Genomic DNA, 16,846 nt, shown 5'->3' on the forward strand with positions numbered 1-16,846 from the left:
GGCCTCTGTTCTCACTTCTTTATTAGAACTGCTCTCTTAATCATCAACAGTAATCTTTCAGTCAAAAGTATGACATTGTCTTAGACTTCATTCGTCTTTTCCACTCTGCAGTATTTGGTTATTAAGTCATTCATTCACTTGCTCATCCATTCAAAAGTATTTCTGGAGCTCTGAGCCAGACACTATAGAAAGAACTCAAATGGATTGGAAAGCATCCCTGCCTGCAAGAAATGCAGCATCCTCTTAAAGAGACAGACACACAGATAATTAGGATGCAGCCAGCTAAGCATTAGATACAAAATGCAATGGGAGCCTAGAGGAAGAAGCCACTAACTTTGCCTGGAGTTGTCAAGTAAGTTTTCACAGGAGAGTAGTGTTTAAGCAGTTTCTTGGAAAACGGAAGAAAGCTCTCTGGACAGAGAAGTGGCGGGAAGGGCAGTTTAGGTTAAGGAAACCAGGTGATGGGAGAGAAGAATGCAGAGTGTGTTCAGTGTGGCTAAAGCTTGTGGTATCTCAGGGAAGAATCAATGGGAAGGGCATTGTCTGCCCTGCTCCATGGGTGCCATGCTTCTCCAGAGAGCAGTGGAGAAGCATTGAAGTGCTTTGAGCCTGGAGATGACAGTATCAGGCAGAGCAGTTTCAGTGATGGAGGATGGAGAGAATGGCAGAAGCCATCATAGACAAGGAGGCCATTCAGACTTGGGACTAGCAAGAGAAGAGCAGGGCCTGGACGGAGGGATCAGAAGCACGGGTGGAGAAGAAAAGGCAGAGATATTTTAAAAATAGAAGGAACAAGTCTCAAGCCATGAAACTCTCCCCTCCTAGGATCGTGTGACCTGCACCATCCTGCAAGCTGCTGCGTTGCCTAGGTGACCAGCAGCAGCAGGGGTTGGATGTGTGAAACTTGGGATGGAGGAAGGACTGGAAGGGAGCCAGGAGGACTGAGCAAGAAAGGCTGTCCTGCCTTCTGCCTTTCAAAAAAAAAAAAAAAAAGTAAAAGCCTTCTCAAAGGAAAAAAGGGTGTTGGAGGGGTGAGGCTAATCTTGTAAAAGAGAAAACTGCTATGGCGTGAGGAATGAAAAACAAATTTGATCAAACTTAATGCCTGTACAAAATGAAATCAGGAAATTGCTCAACCTATTCTTACTATTATGCAATGATTATTACAGAAAAGTTTATAATATCTGGGTCTAAGTAATAAATAAATATAAAGGAAATAAACTTACTGTGAGATCTCAGGCAGAGTTGAAGCTAAATCAGCAGCAGACAGAATATATCGAATATTATTAACAGTTTAGACAACATTGGGCTATTCCCCACATGTTCATATTCTGTTTCTCTCTCTGTCTCTCTCTGTCTGTTTCTTCACACACGTACCTGAAACTACTCTCACTCATAGAAGCCAATTGTTGAAGTCCGTCCGTGCACACCTGAGACTTGAGACATCATGGTTTTTGTCTTGCCTCTCAAAATCTTCATCCCCCATCTTTTCACCTCAGACAGTTCTTGAACATTCATTGTTGGCTTTTATATGTCTTTCACATTCCTGGTTTGTCACCATAGTCAAACACTGGCATATGTTTCATGCTACCCTTACTTATTCATTAGGCAGCATAATTTGATGTCGAGTATCTATTTGGTAGATTCTCTGGTTGTTCATGCTGAAAACACGGCCTTTATCTAAGACATGTCTTTGGCCTGCTGTCAACTTCCAGCTTCCCACAGCCTTCACTGCAGCCCACTCAGCCATGAGCACATGCTAACTCCCTTCAAAATTAAAATGTCGTATTTTATAGTTAATCACTGTGTCACCCTCTTATTCCAAACACTCGAGATATGTAGCATAAAGTTACAAACCATTTTACTAGTCTAACTTACATGTCTAAAATATTTTCACATGAACTAACTCAATACTGCACTCACTCATTATTCAGGTGCTCTATATGCCCATATTGGCTCTAATCCTATGACTTATATTACGCTCACTTGCCTCCTTAATATCCATCAGTCTGATATCAGCCTTATTTTGCCTTATTTCCATTTTGTACCACAGCAAAGGGGGCCCTTTTATGAAACGTTTTCAAAGTGTACACTTGGTCACAATCAAAATGATGGTAACATATATGTGTATGTATATAGATAGATATGTAGATATCTCATTATGATCAATTTAAAGGACATAATCAGATGTGTACATAAAAGCATTTGTTACATTCATATGTACAGTGCAGCCTTTTATTTCTTTGATCCTTCTTGATTATATGCCAACATTTGTATAAAAATTCACTTTATTAGACAGATCCTAGCTTGATGTTACTGCATCGAGTGTCATTGCCACCTTACTTTTTAAATGGGGATTGGGATCATTGCTACCTAAGAGTCTGGGAAAATTTGAGCTCTTATTCCTAATTTGTGAATTAACACCTGGCTTAAGAGGGTAATCTAAGACAATGAATCAGGTTCACCAACACATTGTTCAGTTGGGTAGCTTCTCAGCCTTGAGCAGAGCACTTTAAATGCAATCTGATCTATGTTTTAATGAGGGTCCTACACCTCCTCCCTGGAGGCTTTCACTGCTTTGATTAAGGATTTAGTTTTCTATTATTGCATGATGTACACCATTCTGTTGAAACCAAAAGCAAACCTAAAATGTAAGCCACATAATAAAAGGTGAGCAAGTCTTCACTAAAAGTGAAAGGCTTGATTTTTGCGGATTTGGGATCAGCAACAACCTGTGTCCCAGGCTGGCCACCATTTCAGCCAGAGCTTCTGGCTCTGGTCCCAGCTTTGCCCCTGGCCAGCTGTGTGACCTAGGAACGCCGACTCTCCTCTTTGAGCCTCGGGGTCTTATCTGAGAGATGAGGTGACCTTTAATCTCTTCCGGCTCTTAAACTTTTTGATTCTATGAAGGCCATGAGTCTTTCTGACACTAAACCCACATCATCACAACAGATCAAAGGATGGAAAACTTCAATGCAAATAAAGGTCGAATAACACATTTAAAGGCAAATGCTTCCAAACACCAAAACTCAGGGGGAAAGCTCATGTTTGCAGTAGTGTCTCAGAATTCTTCTTTAAAATGGGCTGAAAAAATGAAAGTATCACTATTAGGCCAGGCTAGTGTCAATAACACTAAGTGGGTCCAGGATTTTTGTTCACAATTGGCATATTTTGTCCTTACTAGATACCATATCTAATACACTTTGTATATCAATGGCTTCATGTATTGAGAATGTACCCAGACACCAGGAAAGAAATAGAAAAAAAAAAAAAGCTACAGAACTCTAAAGAGAGGATTTAAACTTCTTGAGAAATGTTTATGAAAACACGTGAAATCTTTTCATTGGCAAATGCCTTAGGCCCTCATTCGAAGACCACACTAACCTACAGAAATAAAGAAAAGGACTATTGATAGCTCAGGTTGATCAAGCTCTTACTGTGTGCTAGGTACTTTTCTCAATACATAACATAACTTACATATCTTACAAAAATTGTAAAGAGTCATAAATTCTATTCTTATCCATTTTATGGATGAGGAAACTGAGGCCACTCACCCTGACATGTTCCTACAGGAGCCACTCTCCTAACTATCAAACCACATCACCCTTCTAAATAGAAAGAGAAAAGGGCTCCTAGCCACAGACTTGCTGAGAGTCTGACAAAAACAGAGATGTCAAAGAAACTGTAAAAAGCACAGGTAATGGGAAAAACTCAGAAATTTATCGTGTTTTGAGAAGCAAAAGTAGGACAATTTATTGATCTGCTTATTTGTTAACTTACCTAATTTATCTGCTTCTATAGCACATACTCTGTACCAGACCCTAATGTCCTTGCTTTACAAATCTTCACTCATTCTATTCTCTCAACAACCCTATGAGGTAGAGAGTGTAATTTTACTCATTTTATACATAAGGAAATTGAAGCCCAAAGAGGTCCAGTGAGTCTCTTAGTTGACACAGCTAGTAAGTACTGGAGCCAGGATTTAGAGTGGGCCAGACACACCACAGTGCTGTGCTGGTTCACGGGTACTTCCTTTCTGGGGGAGGGCGGAGGAGATGAGGTCTACCTTTGTCACCCAGGCTGGAGGGAAGAAGTGCGATCTTAGCTCACTGCAGCCTCAAACTCCTAGACTCAAGTGATCCTCCAGCCTCAGCCTCCCAAGTAACTGGGACTACAGTTACATGCCACCACACCTGGCTAAACAGGTACTTCCTTAATCTACCCACTGCATTATAAAAAGGGAGGTTCATTTATTCATTTGGCAGTACTATTATTGCTGCATACTAATTTTAATATTCCTTGAAAGCAATATTGAATATGAAGGGATGATGAGTTTCAAGAAAAGGTTAAACTTATTTTGGTATTTCAGGTCGAGATTCTAGATTCTCTTGTAGTTTTAGAAGGATTTTCATTCAAAACAGTTATTTTTGCTATTGTTTTGTTGTTTATAGTATCAAACTTCAACTGTTTGAAAAACCCAACATCAATACTTTAGATTTTGTGATGTAGATTTTCACTATATCTGAGATTAGGATAGCAATTATAATGAGATGAGCCACCATATTTACTTTCCAAATAGATGAGAGTGCCAAGGGGAGAAAATGGCTATAATTTAGCTGATTAAAATTATATAAATATAATTTATTTCTAAAACAAGAACTAAGTCATTGTCTGTAATTCTCTTATGTAATACCCTCTATCCTCAAGCAAAATAAATAAAATATTCAGCAGAAAGAAAGTTATTTGAGATTGCCTACAAGTACTAAGAAAACTATAATGGGCATTTGATGTATCTTGTGTCTAAATTGTCAACTGTGCTTTTCCTATTATTTCCTTTTGGCACTTTTGATGAGCAGACTGCTTAGTGTTAGCATTAGTTTTAGAAAAAAGACCTAAATAAAGTAGAAAACCAAACTCCTACAGGCATCAGTCATTCAACAGGATGGTTTTCTCTAAAGGATACAACCCTTTCACTTGTGTTTTAAAATAGGCATAGCTTAGTCCACAGAAATCCCTTAACCTCCTTTAGGGCTCTGCTAATATCTGGTGACATCTTTTGAAGTGCTAGTGTTTTCCAGGCCCTCTTTACCCACTTAAAGTTATAGAGTGTACAGCAGGATCCCAATTAGCAGAAATCAGTGAAGAGTAAAACACGATATTACCCAGAGAATATTTTATTTAAATTGTACAGTGTGATAAAATACATGAAAACAGAGTTGCTACATCTCATAAAAGAAACCTGAGATTTAAGAATTAGTTGAAAATATGTGGTTGGGAGCTGCGCAGAGTGATGAGTGGCTTTGTTCAAAATGAGAACTGCTTCCTCATTTTTTAAAAGATTTTATCCTAAACCTAAATACAACATATGGCTTCCTTCCACAGCTCTGGGGTGGATTCAGCAGTATATTTTCCAGATCAGCACATCAACTTCAGATCTGTGACACCGGCCAGGCAGCCTGAATCAATTAATTTGAAAGCCTCGAAGAGCATGGACCTTGGTAAGCAAGGGTGAGGTGACATCCAGGTCAGCTCTCCAGCCTCAGCCCATTTATCTTCCCAGATGTCCTGGTTTTGTTTCTTCAACTCAAACCTCAGGGAACAAGGTCTGCAGAAGCCTGGAGGAAGGGATAATGGCCATCCCACCTTCCTATCTCTTCACACATTTAATTGTAATTACCCACTTTGTGAAACAAAGAGAAGTGATTTATTTTTACAAACTGATCTATAAACTATCCTCCCATCATAGATCACAAAAATGATTCCTTCTGGAGGAGCTGACTTCCAGAGGCATCTTTATCTCATCTATCTGCCTTTGCATTTGCACCCTCGCTTCTGCCCGGGCATTTCCACTCTGTGCGGACATACCTGTTGCAGAGCCTGGGAAAATCATGTGGTTCAAGGCATCCTTTGCCTTAGTGCTTCACTTCCTTCTGTTCTTCTCCATGTGTGATGGATAGGGATGGCAGCAGTGCAGAAGATTCAGCTTTTTAAATGCCCATCCCCAAATCTTGTGACACTGGAGGGAAAAAGGGTCTCTTGGGCTTGCCACACTGAGGGTGTCAAGGTGCCCTGTGTCCATGCCTGAACCACCTCACTGAGGTTCTGAGCACCATGGGGAACTTCTTGGTGACTGTTGGGTGCCAGGGCAGAGCAAGGGCCCCTGTTAACTGTGTTCTGAAAGCCTTGTGACATCTCAGATACCCTAGAGCATCACTGCGCTCCCATGGGCTCTTAGAGAGAACAGCATTAGAGAAAAGTATGGGTACAATAAATTGTCAGCAAAATATCCATTGCCTCATGAATGCTTGGAGGCCAAGCTTTGCAATTGTTTTTTCTCAAGGCATATTATATATTTCATTAGTAACAATGAGAAAATAGAATAATCAAAAGTGCGTGCTCCACCAAACAATCTGATAAATAGTGCTTATCTGTTACTCATTTACAGGAGTTCAGAAAAATGTTCAGTCATGATGAAACAAGAGAAATTGATTCTGTTTTGTATAAATTAACTAAATGATTGGGATGCATTTGCTGTAATTGCCTATAGTGAGAGACAGATAGAAACCTTAACAAGGAAGCTGTCTTGAGCACTGGTCAGAAAGAGTATTTTCTCAAGCGTGAACCTTTGACAAACCAAAGGAATAATTTGTGACAGTGACATAGGTTATTACTAATAATTTAAAGAGCTGTTCATTTTTATAGAGTGCTTGATAAACATTTCCTGTTCTGTCTTCCTAATTTCTCTGTAAAGAAGATGAATGGATCAAAACTGCTCTTATTTTTGAGGAGAGAAATATATTTCTGTTTTTCTCATTTAATGAAAGCAGCCACTATTATGGTTCTAAAAAGAAAAAAACAGCACCCATTTTAAATTAAGAGAGAAAAAATATTATGAAACCTGTAAAAAATAAAACCTAAGGCATGTCCGGAATCAGCATTTTTGTTTACATTTTAATTTTATTATTATTATTTTTTTTTTTTGAGATGGAGTCTTGCTCTGTCACCCAGGATGGAGTGCAGTGCAGTGGTGCGATCTTGGCTCACTGCAACCTCCGCCTCCTGGATTCAAGTGATTCTCCTGCCTCAGCTTTGCAAGTAGCTTGGATTACAGGCGTCTGCCACCACGCCAGGCTAATTTTTTTTTTTTTTTTTTTTTTTTTTTAGTAGAGACAGGGTTTCTCCATGTTGGCCGGGGTGGTCTCGAACTCCTGACCTGAAGCGATCCACCCACCTCGGCCTCCCAAAATGCTGAGATTACAGGCGTGAGCCACTGCGCCCGGCCGTTTTGTTTACATTTTCATTACCAAAAACTGTTTTTAGAGTTTTCCCTTCTAAACTGAAATAGTCCTAGCAAAATATATGTAGTTAGCAGTCATTCTTTGCATTTTTTTATACATATGCCGTAAATGACAACAATAATAGTAAGGTTTATTCATTTTACAAAATTGGTCAGGTTGTGAGCTATTTTCTTCAGGACCCTAGTACCAAACTAAAAGCATTGGCTAAAATGCACCATGCAGCGGAAATACTCAATAGCATGCTGTAAAAACAAGTTTAGAGTAATCATCAAACTTTGGTCCTTTCCAAGAAGTACCAGGCTAAAGCCAACAGTCTTTCAGAGGGCCCTGACAGTCAGCATTCTAGTACCATTTTGATCCCTTCTCCCCAGAACAATCAGGGAGCCTAACAAATGTGTTAACCTTCTCAATATGAAATTCACTTAGGTGATACCCCAATAGTAAACATTTGAAAGTGTCTTTTCTGTTTCGTTAGAGGAATAGACTATTGTATGTAGTTTCGTTTTCCATGTATAGCACTAGGCCAATGTAAGAGATTAATTTATTTGCTCAAAAGGTAGGTGACTATGTTTATAGGAATAATGCTAGCAGGATCTTGATTCTTTAAAATGTTTTAACATTCTTTAAAACGTCTTAATAAGTATCCTGTTTAGGATGAATACACAATTCGCGCTGTCTATTTTTGACCTGGAAAACCAGCATTTTCATATGGTTCAAAATTTAAAAAAACCTTCTATTTGTTACATAATTAATTTATATTGGCTATTTCTCACTTTATAAAGTCTGTAGGAATCTTCAAAGGCTGATGAGTCCTATGAGTACCCTTGTTTTTGTTTTATATTTGCTACTAAGACCAAACTAGTATTTTAACTTGCATGTTAATGAGTCATTGTTCATCTGCTCAAGCTATTTTAAAGGTGAGCGGCTTCCATTTATTTACTCTCACTTATATTTTCAAAGACAGACAATTCCGATTAAGAAAAAATAAAGCCTCCTTATTCCCATCCCTTTTACCTATTCATCAGACACAAACATAGTTTAAAATGTAAGTGCTCCTAGAAAGAACTAGTTACTTCCCCATCTATGTACATGTCCACATCACATATCATTTCTTTATAATAGTTGCATAGTGTTACATTCATTAATCTTCATTTACAGCTTACTTTACTCTTCCCCTTTTAATGGAATGTGGGCTTCATTGACAGTTCTTTTGTTGTTGTTTTGGTGGGTTTTTGAGTCATTTGTGTTTAAGATTTTGCAGTTTGTTTATTTATAGCCTTTGCCATGTTACCATTTGTTAATTTTTTCCTCTTTGATTTATAAAATATTGTTACATGGGATGCAAGTGATTTTTTTGCAACCCATTATTTGTCTTTTTAGTTTGATTGTGATATTTCTTATCATAAAAAAGGTTTCAGTCTTATTCTCAAATATTTTCATCGTTTCTTCTTTTGTGACATTTGGGTTATATGTTTATCTCATTTTCTTCTGGTACTTTTAGAGGCTTTAAAAAATATTTAGTAATCTATCATATTTTTATCCATGGGGTATGAGATGGAAGAATTTTCTCACATAAGTAAGCAAATTATTAATAACATGTATTGGCTTCTCCATTCTTTCCCTGTTAATTTGAAATGCAGTCACATTGAATAGTAAATTTGCATACATACATAGATGTGTGGGTTTCTAGACATGCTATTCTGTTGATACGTTGGTCCATCTCATGTCAGCATCACTCCGTTTAAATTATCTCTCTATTACTTCTTATTTTGATTACTTACAGGATAATCTTCCTCTAATTTTTCTTCCTTTGTAAAATTACTTTGGCTCTTCATATGTACTCATTCTCCTGCATGGACTGTACAATCAGCTAATCAAAATCAGTTTAAAGATGAAACATGAATGCTTCCACTGTGGGGTGTGTGTGTGTGTGTGTGTGTGTGTGTGAGAGAGAGAGAGAGAGAGAGCACACACATTAATTATAATGTTTGATATTAGTTCTGATGGAAACATTTGATCAAGCTACGTAAGTTTCTTTGCATTCCTAACTTCCTAAAAGTTTTTTTATTAAATCATTTTTTTAAATCAAGAATGAATGTTTAATTTTAGTAAGTGATTTTAAGGGCCTTACTGGCTGATAATATGGATTTTGTTCTTTATTCTATTAGTGAAATAAAAGTGAGTTAATTAATAGATTCCCCAATATTAAATCTTCAGTTCTTTTTCAATGACTCTAAATTTTTCTCTTTACTTGCAAAAATGTTTATTGATTAACTACAGATATGTATATTAAACACCTCTTGAGATGGTTAACACATTATATGCTCTAAAATGTAGGTGTACAACTCTGATTACAATTTTACTCAGTGCATTAATTCCTATGTATACATTATAAGTATAATGTATATGTAGCCCTTTTGAGGCTGCTTTGCCTTGAGATTTTGTGGATGCTTTTACTGGCATGCATATGGTCACATTTAAGTCAGACCAGAAATGATTAACATGATAAATAAAAGGAAATTTGTTTTTAAATAATTGCATGTAGTCATGCTAATTCAAAGGGGTTAGGGTGCCATTTAAGAGACTGGGTGGATACTTCTGGGTTTTGGAGAAAATCAATCTTTTCCTACTAATTGTAGACTTTTCTCTATTTATTTAAATTACCAGAATTACTGTGTTCAGTCTGGACCCCTTTAATTTGTTCATAATTGAGCTTGTGTGGGTGTTGAGTTGGAGGCTCTCAGGAGCTGAATAACACAGCTGCCTCTTTGGCCTTTGGCATAGGGTTTTCCCCCAAAGAGCTGCCCTTGTTGGCAGTATGCCAGGAAGTTACATTCAAAGACTTTTTGATGAGGCATAAAAATCTTTAATTTCCAGGCTTGGTGTTTTATGACCCCATAATACTGTTTGAGAATTAGTCTGAATTATTCAAGGGATAACACTTCGGTTTGTTGGCCCCCTTTGTTGACCTACTCTGTAGCCCCATTCAGAGTTAAGTTTAAAATGCTGTTTCTCACAAGATATTGTTTTTAGAGTTTTCTCTGCTGTTTCACATTGGCCTCCCACTCCCATTTCAGAAGGGTGTTCTATAACACAGTTAGGAGAAGGCTAAGGGCAGTGCAGATGGAAGATGCTGGCCAGCTGTCCTCCTGTTCAGTGAGAGGAAATGAGCTTAAAGTGATGCATGAGGCATTCAGACGAAATTTTAGGAAGTTTCCTGACAATGAAGATTGTTAACATTCCATGTCTCATAGTCTTTTTAAGAAAGAGCATGTGTCCTGAATAACTCTCCCTAAAATCAAGACGATAAATAGGTTGGCTGATTTCCTTTAGAGATTTGTGATTCAGCAGTTTTATTTTCTGTTAGTTACTTGCTCTAATTTTTTTAAATTAGGAAATGTTTTTAGACAACCACAATTGAAGTAATTTATAAGCCAACTGAGTTCTCACATCTACAAAGGTAAATATTTGAGATACATTTTCAGTATGAAACGTTTTATACATGTCAGATATTCCTCTTAGAAAGTACATTTCTAGTATCAGCTCAAAGATGAGCATGAAAGAAGCCCCATTCTACTGCTCTAATACTTTCTTTTTAAGATTATATTCATATAGTGAGGCACTTCTATATGAATTATTGGTAATAAAGACAAGACATAGGATAATTTTTATAAAATTGTATATTCTAATAAGTGTGATGCTGGTTTGTATGTATTAATATATAAAATATATGTTACTATTTTTATTTATATCCATGGATTTCTTTTATTGTCCACCAATAAGTAGTACCTCTGAATATAGTTAAAAGCTGAATTGGATATTACTGTTTTGGATACAACTTTGACTTTAAAGAAAAGAACCTGTTTTGTAAAGAAAAATTAATGGTAATATTGTAAGAAAGTGTCTACTTGTGTAATAGACAAGTATACAAATATGAAGTCAGCTATATACTCTAAGCTCTAGTAAGTCAAAATAAAGGAATTATAGAGAATGTTCTTTCATTAAGTAAATGTTTATTAAGTGCTTACTGTGTGCCAGGAAGTGCATTAAACACTGGGGATGTGGCAAATAAATGAGAGAAATGGTGCTTGCTGCCTGTACCTAGATTAGAACCCCAACAGGAAAGACAAACTCAAGAGTTAAGGAAAAACTACCAAAAGGAACTTCTGGCATTATGATAACTTATCTCAGGGAGGAAGAAAGGGAAGAGGCATCTGAAGACACTCATGTGGCTGCTTTAAGAACTCACTGATAACCTTGGCTATGTAGAAAAGAGGAAGAGAGAAGCAAATCATTAAAATATATACATATATATGTACATTTTTACTGTGTGTGTATATACACATACACACACACACATATATATATACACCCACACACACGCACACACCTAGTAAAAATCTAAAAGAATATATGCAGGAAGAGGTAAACAGCTGCGTGAGAGGAGGCTTGCAAAACCTAGTAAAACTTAGACAGCCAAGCTATTTTTAAAGCATAAAAAAGAAAGTGTGCGAGGTGGCCCATTGTTTTAAACCCCTACCAGCTGTCAGGTGGAAAGCAAAACTACTCAGTTCCTGTGTTAGTATTATCCTCATACATAGGAGAGAATGATGGTCAAACCGAAAAAGCATGGCTGCCAGGCAATGGAAATCTAGACAATTTACATCCCTGTGCACTAAAAGGATTGTGATTATAAAGTGGCTGTCCCTGATCATCAGAAATTATGAAGAGTAGGCCTCACACTGGAAGACAAGGAAGCAAATGATCAATTTTCAGAAAGATAATGAATTCCAGAAACAGCTAGTAATCTCAATGCTGATCGTCAGAAGATTTCCATGTTTATGAAATTAAAAAAAAAAAAAATGTGGTGGTCACCAGCAATCTCAATGGAGTCCTTGAAATAACTGGTGTCTCCTTTCCTTTTTGATGGGATTTCTAAACTGCCAAGTCAGGAAAATGTTTTACGTATAGGTTATGTTGATGTTTGTAAACGTATTTCCATGTGTTTTCTGATTGAGACTTATGGGTCAAATTACATACAGAGGTAGACACAGCATTAAAATGTCCCTTCCTGAAATGTGCTAATTAATGTCTCATTGTCGCCTTGGAGAAAATTAAATAACATATACCATAAAACGATATCTTTATTGTGTTCTAATAAAACTCAACAGAATTTGATGAAGATTGGATGTATGTAATTTGGCACATATCTAACTTCATATCTGTATGCTTCCCTGTCTATTATACAAAGTAAATAGACCTCTTTCAGTCTTAGTTAATTTTTCTTTACCAAACAGGATTTTTTCCTTAAAGTCAAAGAAGAGTAAAGAAGGAAAAGGCACTCTTCACAAATTTTCAGGGAATACTGTCTCAGAGAATTGGGTGATAGATTGGCAGAATTAGCATTCAGATGATTTCTCCAGAATTGAAGAAGATAGAATTTAATAAAGAATGATGCATTCGTCCAACAAGGATTTATTGACACTTACTGTATGCCAGGCAATATCCCAGGTAAATAAGACAAAGGCTGCAATCTTACCGTGTTTTCATTCTCGTTATGTAAACAGATGGTAAAGATGTATACAGTGAATAAATTATAAAATTTCAGATGATAGAGATTCAGATAGAAATGTTTTTCCTAAAGCCAAATTCAGGTAGAGAGAATGACTGAGGGGACATGAAGCTATTTTAGATGGGATAGTGAATGATAAAGGTTATGTCCTAAAGTCAGGTTAGAAAAGATTAATTGTATAAGTGTAGGATTTAGGAGAGTGGGGATAGTAACTATTGAAGCAGTCCCCTGGTTCTTAGCTGCTTGCGTGACATAGCCATCCCCAGAGCTAGTTCTGTGTTTTCAGATCAAAGGAGAAAACAGCTCCACTTTATTCTGGCCTGGTCATAACACATTTACAGTTCCATATTCAGTTATGGGTGCAATATTTTAATAACTACAAAGACAGTATAGAATGCAATCCAGATATTGGTGAGAGGTCTAGAAATAACGTTTAGTAAAAAGCAGTTGAAAGAATAAAGATATTATGCCTGAAAGAGAGATGACTTCAGTCATAGGAGAGCTCTCCTCAAATATTTTCATGCAAATATTGAAAGACTCACATCTGTTTAAAATTAATCAGTACCCCAGATATATCAAGCAATGATAATCACATCAGAAGATACGTCACGTTTACAAGTTTTGAAATCGAGAAGGATAACAGTGATGGAAAATGGAATTCTGGTTTGTGGCATGTTTGGTGTGAAAGGAAAAATATATAAATTAAAACAGCTCCTGAAGACTGAAAAGAGAAGCAGAACACACCAAAATTATGAAAAAGAGACCATCATATATTTTTCAGTGTTTGACAAGGGATACAGGTTCTTTTTATTTTTTTGTTAGAGTATTTTAATATGTTTATGTCATTAAAACATATTATAGGGTTGGGCGCAGTGGCTCACACCTGTAATCCTAGCACTTTGGGAGGCCAAGGTGGGCAGATCACCTGAGGTCGGGAGTTCGAGACCAGCCTGACCAACATGGAGAAACCCTGTCTCTACTAAAAATACAAAATTAGCTGGGCGTGGTGGCCCATGCCTGTAATCCCAGCTACTTGGGAGGCTGAGGTAGGAGAATCGCTTGAACCTGGGAGGCAGAGTTTGCGGTGAGCGGAGATCTCGCCATTGCACTCCAGCCTGGGCAACAAGAGTGAAACTCCATCTCAAAAATAAATAAATAAATAAAACGTATTATAATGTATATAGTTATATGTTTTAACTACATAACTGTGTTATAATATGTACACAGATTATAACACTGTGTACATATTACACAGAATATAATTGTAGTGAGATGAACAGATGAAAAGTTGAATTTAGAGAACGTACCTGTCAGAACTCAGGCTGAGTTCTTAGACATCTGTAGTGGTAAAAGACTTCAGATAGTTTCCAGCACCTCCATCCATGGCAGGCCTCTTTCAAAACATTAAGAAAACCAACATATGGATTAACCAAAATTTAACATGTAATTATATTTTAGATAATTGCTACACTTAAAGTGAATTATGGACTAGTATTAGTAGTAACTGAAATGTAGAAATACAGATCACTATAATATAACTTGATCAATATACCAGATGTAGCAGAATAAGGCAGATTCTGTTTAAAATTCATTAAAATAACCATTTGAGTTGGAAGCAAAGGTGTAAAAATGGTTCTCTATGTCATGGACATGCTTTTCATATCCCTATAAGTCTCTATCTATCCTTTCCTCCTGCTGTATTTTTACATTCCCTAAGAAACATACTTTCAAGAAGAATTTGACTTTGTAATCGTTCTTACTACTATTAATTGGAAAACAATACCTTTTGTGTAGGAATTGTACTTTTATAATGCTTTATATGTTTCTAGACTTGTCTAAAAGTTGTGGCACATGCCAGGCCATCCCCGTCATACCCCTCCCATGACTGAATGTTCACAAATGCCATAAACTTAGCTGTTCTCTTTTATAAGTTGTTGAGTGAGTGAATAAGAGGTACAACTTTCTCAAATGTCCGCATCTGAAAAAGGAAAACATATGGAGTAAGGATCATCCCTCTTATGTAAAAACACTTAACCTAATGCCTAGAACATCCCTGATGCCTAGGGATTTGGTGGTGTCATTAGTAATAGTAGCAGTCATGGAGAGGGTAGTGTTGGTAGTATAATTAAAAATGAGCTTCTACATCTCCTACAGGTTTTTCTTATAATCGGTGGTGGACTCCAACAGTCAATATAAGTAAATTCTCCTAAAGTTAAGTATTAGGAAATGCTGGGAGAAAAGTTAACCTGTGGATTTCATAGGTATATCCTTAAGTCAATAATGGGGCCACAAATGGTCTCAAATATTGCCATGCAGTTTTTCACTGAGTGTATTTTCTCAAGCTGGGGGAATGTTTAGTGGAATATGTAGTTAATTTAAAATGTCACTGTCTCTAAGAGAAATGTAAGACTCTATCTCCCCAGAAGAGATACAAAAAAAACTATAAAGTTTAGAAACTAACCTTAACCAATGATATTCTGTCAGTAACAAACCCATGCAGATTTTTACTAAATTGACCTCTGTGTACTTAGAACATTATCTGTGCTCTGATTAGAAATCTTGGTCAATGGAAAAACTGCCTTATTCTTTAAAACTTAAATATTCTGGGCTCCTCTTAAAACTTGGATTAGAACGTGAAGTGCTTTCTTCTTTGTATTTTGTACTGAGGCTCTGTATCTAGAATTCTAAGCCTTTTTTTTTTTTTTACTTTTTTTTTTTTACTACACTTTTACTTTTTACTTTTTATTTTTTTACTATACTATACTGGGATACATGTGGAGAACATGCAGGTTTGTTAAATAGGTACACACGTGCCATGGTGGTTTGCTCACCCATCAACCCGTCATCTACATTAGGTATTTCTCCTAAGACTACCCCTCCCCTATGCTCCCACCCCGCAACAGGGCCCAGTGTGTGATGTTCCTCTCCCTGTGTCCATGTGTTCTCATTGTTCAGCTGCCACTTATGAGTGAGAACATACGGTGTTTAGTTTTCTGTTCCTGTGTTAGTTTGCTGAGAATGATGGTTTCCAGCTTCATCCATGTCCCTGCAAAGGACATGAACTCATCCTTTTTTATGGCTGCATAGTATTCCATGGTGTCTATGTGCCACATTTTCTTAATCCAGTCTATCCTTGATGGGCATTTGGGTTGGTTCCAAGTCTTTGCTATTGTGGGTAGTGCCACAATAAACATATGTGTGCATGTGTCTTTAGAGTAGCATGATTTATAATCCTTTGGGTATATACCCAGTAATGGGATGGCTGGGTCAAATTGTATTTCTGGTTCTAGATCCTTGAGGAATCGCCACACTGTCTTCCACAATGGCTGAACTAATTTATGCTCCCACCAACAATGTAAAAGTGTTCCTATTTCTCCACATCTTCTCCAGCATCTGTTGTTTCCTGACTTTTTAATGATGGCCATTCTAACTGGCATGAGATGGTATCTCATTGTGGTTTTGATTTGCATTTCTCTAATGACCAGTGATGATGAGCTTTTCTTCATATGTTTGTTGGCTGCATAAATGTCTTCTTTTGAGAAGTGTCTATTCGTATCCTTCACCTACTTGTTGACAGGGTTGTTTTTTACTTGTAAATTTGTTTAAGTTCCTTGTAGATTCTGAATATTAGCCCTTTGTCAGATGGATAGATTGCAAAAATTTGTTCCCATTCTGTGGGTTGCCTGTTCACTCTGATGATAGTTTCTTTTGCTATGCAGAGGCTCTTTAATTTAATTAGATCCCATTTGTCAATTTTGGCTTGTGTTGCCATTGCTTTTGGTGTTTTAGACATGAAGTCTTTGCCCATGCCTGTGAGCTGAATGGTATTGCCTAGGTTTTCTTCTAGGGTTTTTATGGTTTTAGGCATTATGTTTAAGTCTTTAATCCATCTTGAGTTAATTTTTGTAAAAAATATAAGGAAGGAGTCCAGTTTCAGTTTTCTGCGTGTGGCTAGCCATTTTCCCAACACCATTTA

At 37.0% G+C, this 16,846-nt stretch overlaps 1 protein-coding gene across 1 annotated transcript in view; it reads left to right on the forward strand.

Moving 5' to 3' along the window:
* PARD3B (par-3 family cell polarity regulator beta) overlaps positions 1-16,846 on the forward strand; it is a 1,081,037-nt gene that overhangs the window by 641,180 nt on the left and 423,011 nt on the right. Inside the window, exon 15 of the mRNA XM_030803127.1 lies at positions 5,383-5,498. Within this exon, the coding sequence (XP_030658987.1) occupies positions 5,383-5,498 (116 nt within the window). The remainder of the gene's footprint in view (positions 1-5,382; positions 5,499-16,846) is intronic.

The sequence above is a fragment of the Nomascus leucogenys genome, chromosome 22a (assembly GCF_006542625.1).
Source record: "Nomascus leucogenys isolate Asia chromosome 22a, Asia_NLE_v1, whole genome shotgun sequence".
NCBI lineage: Eukaryota > Metazoa > Chordata > Mammalia > Primates > Hylobatidae > Nomascus > Nomascus leucogenys.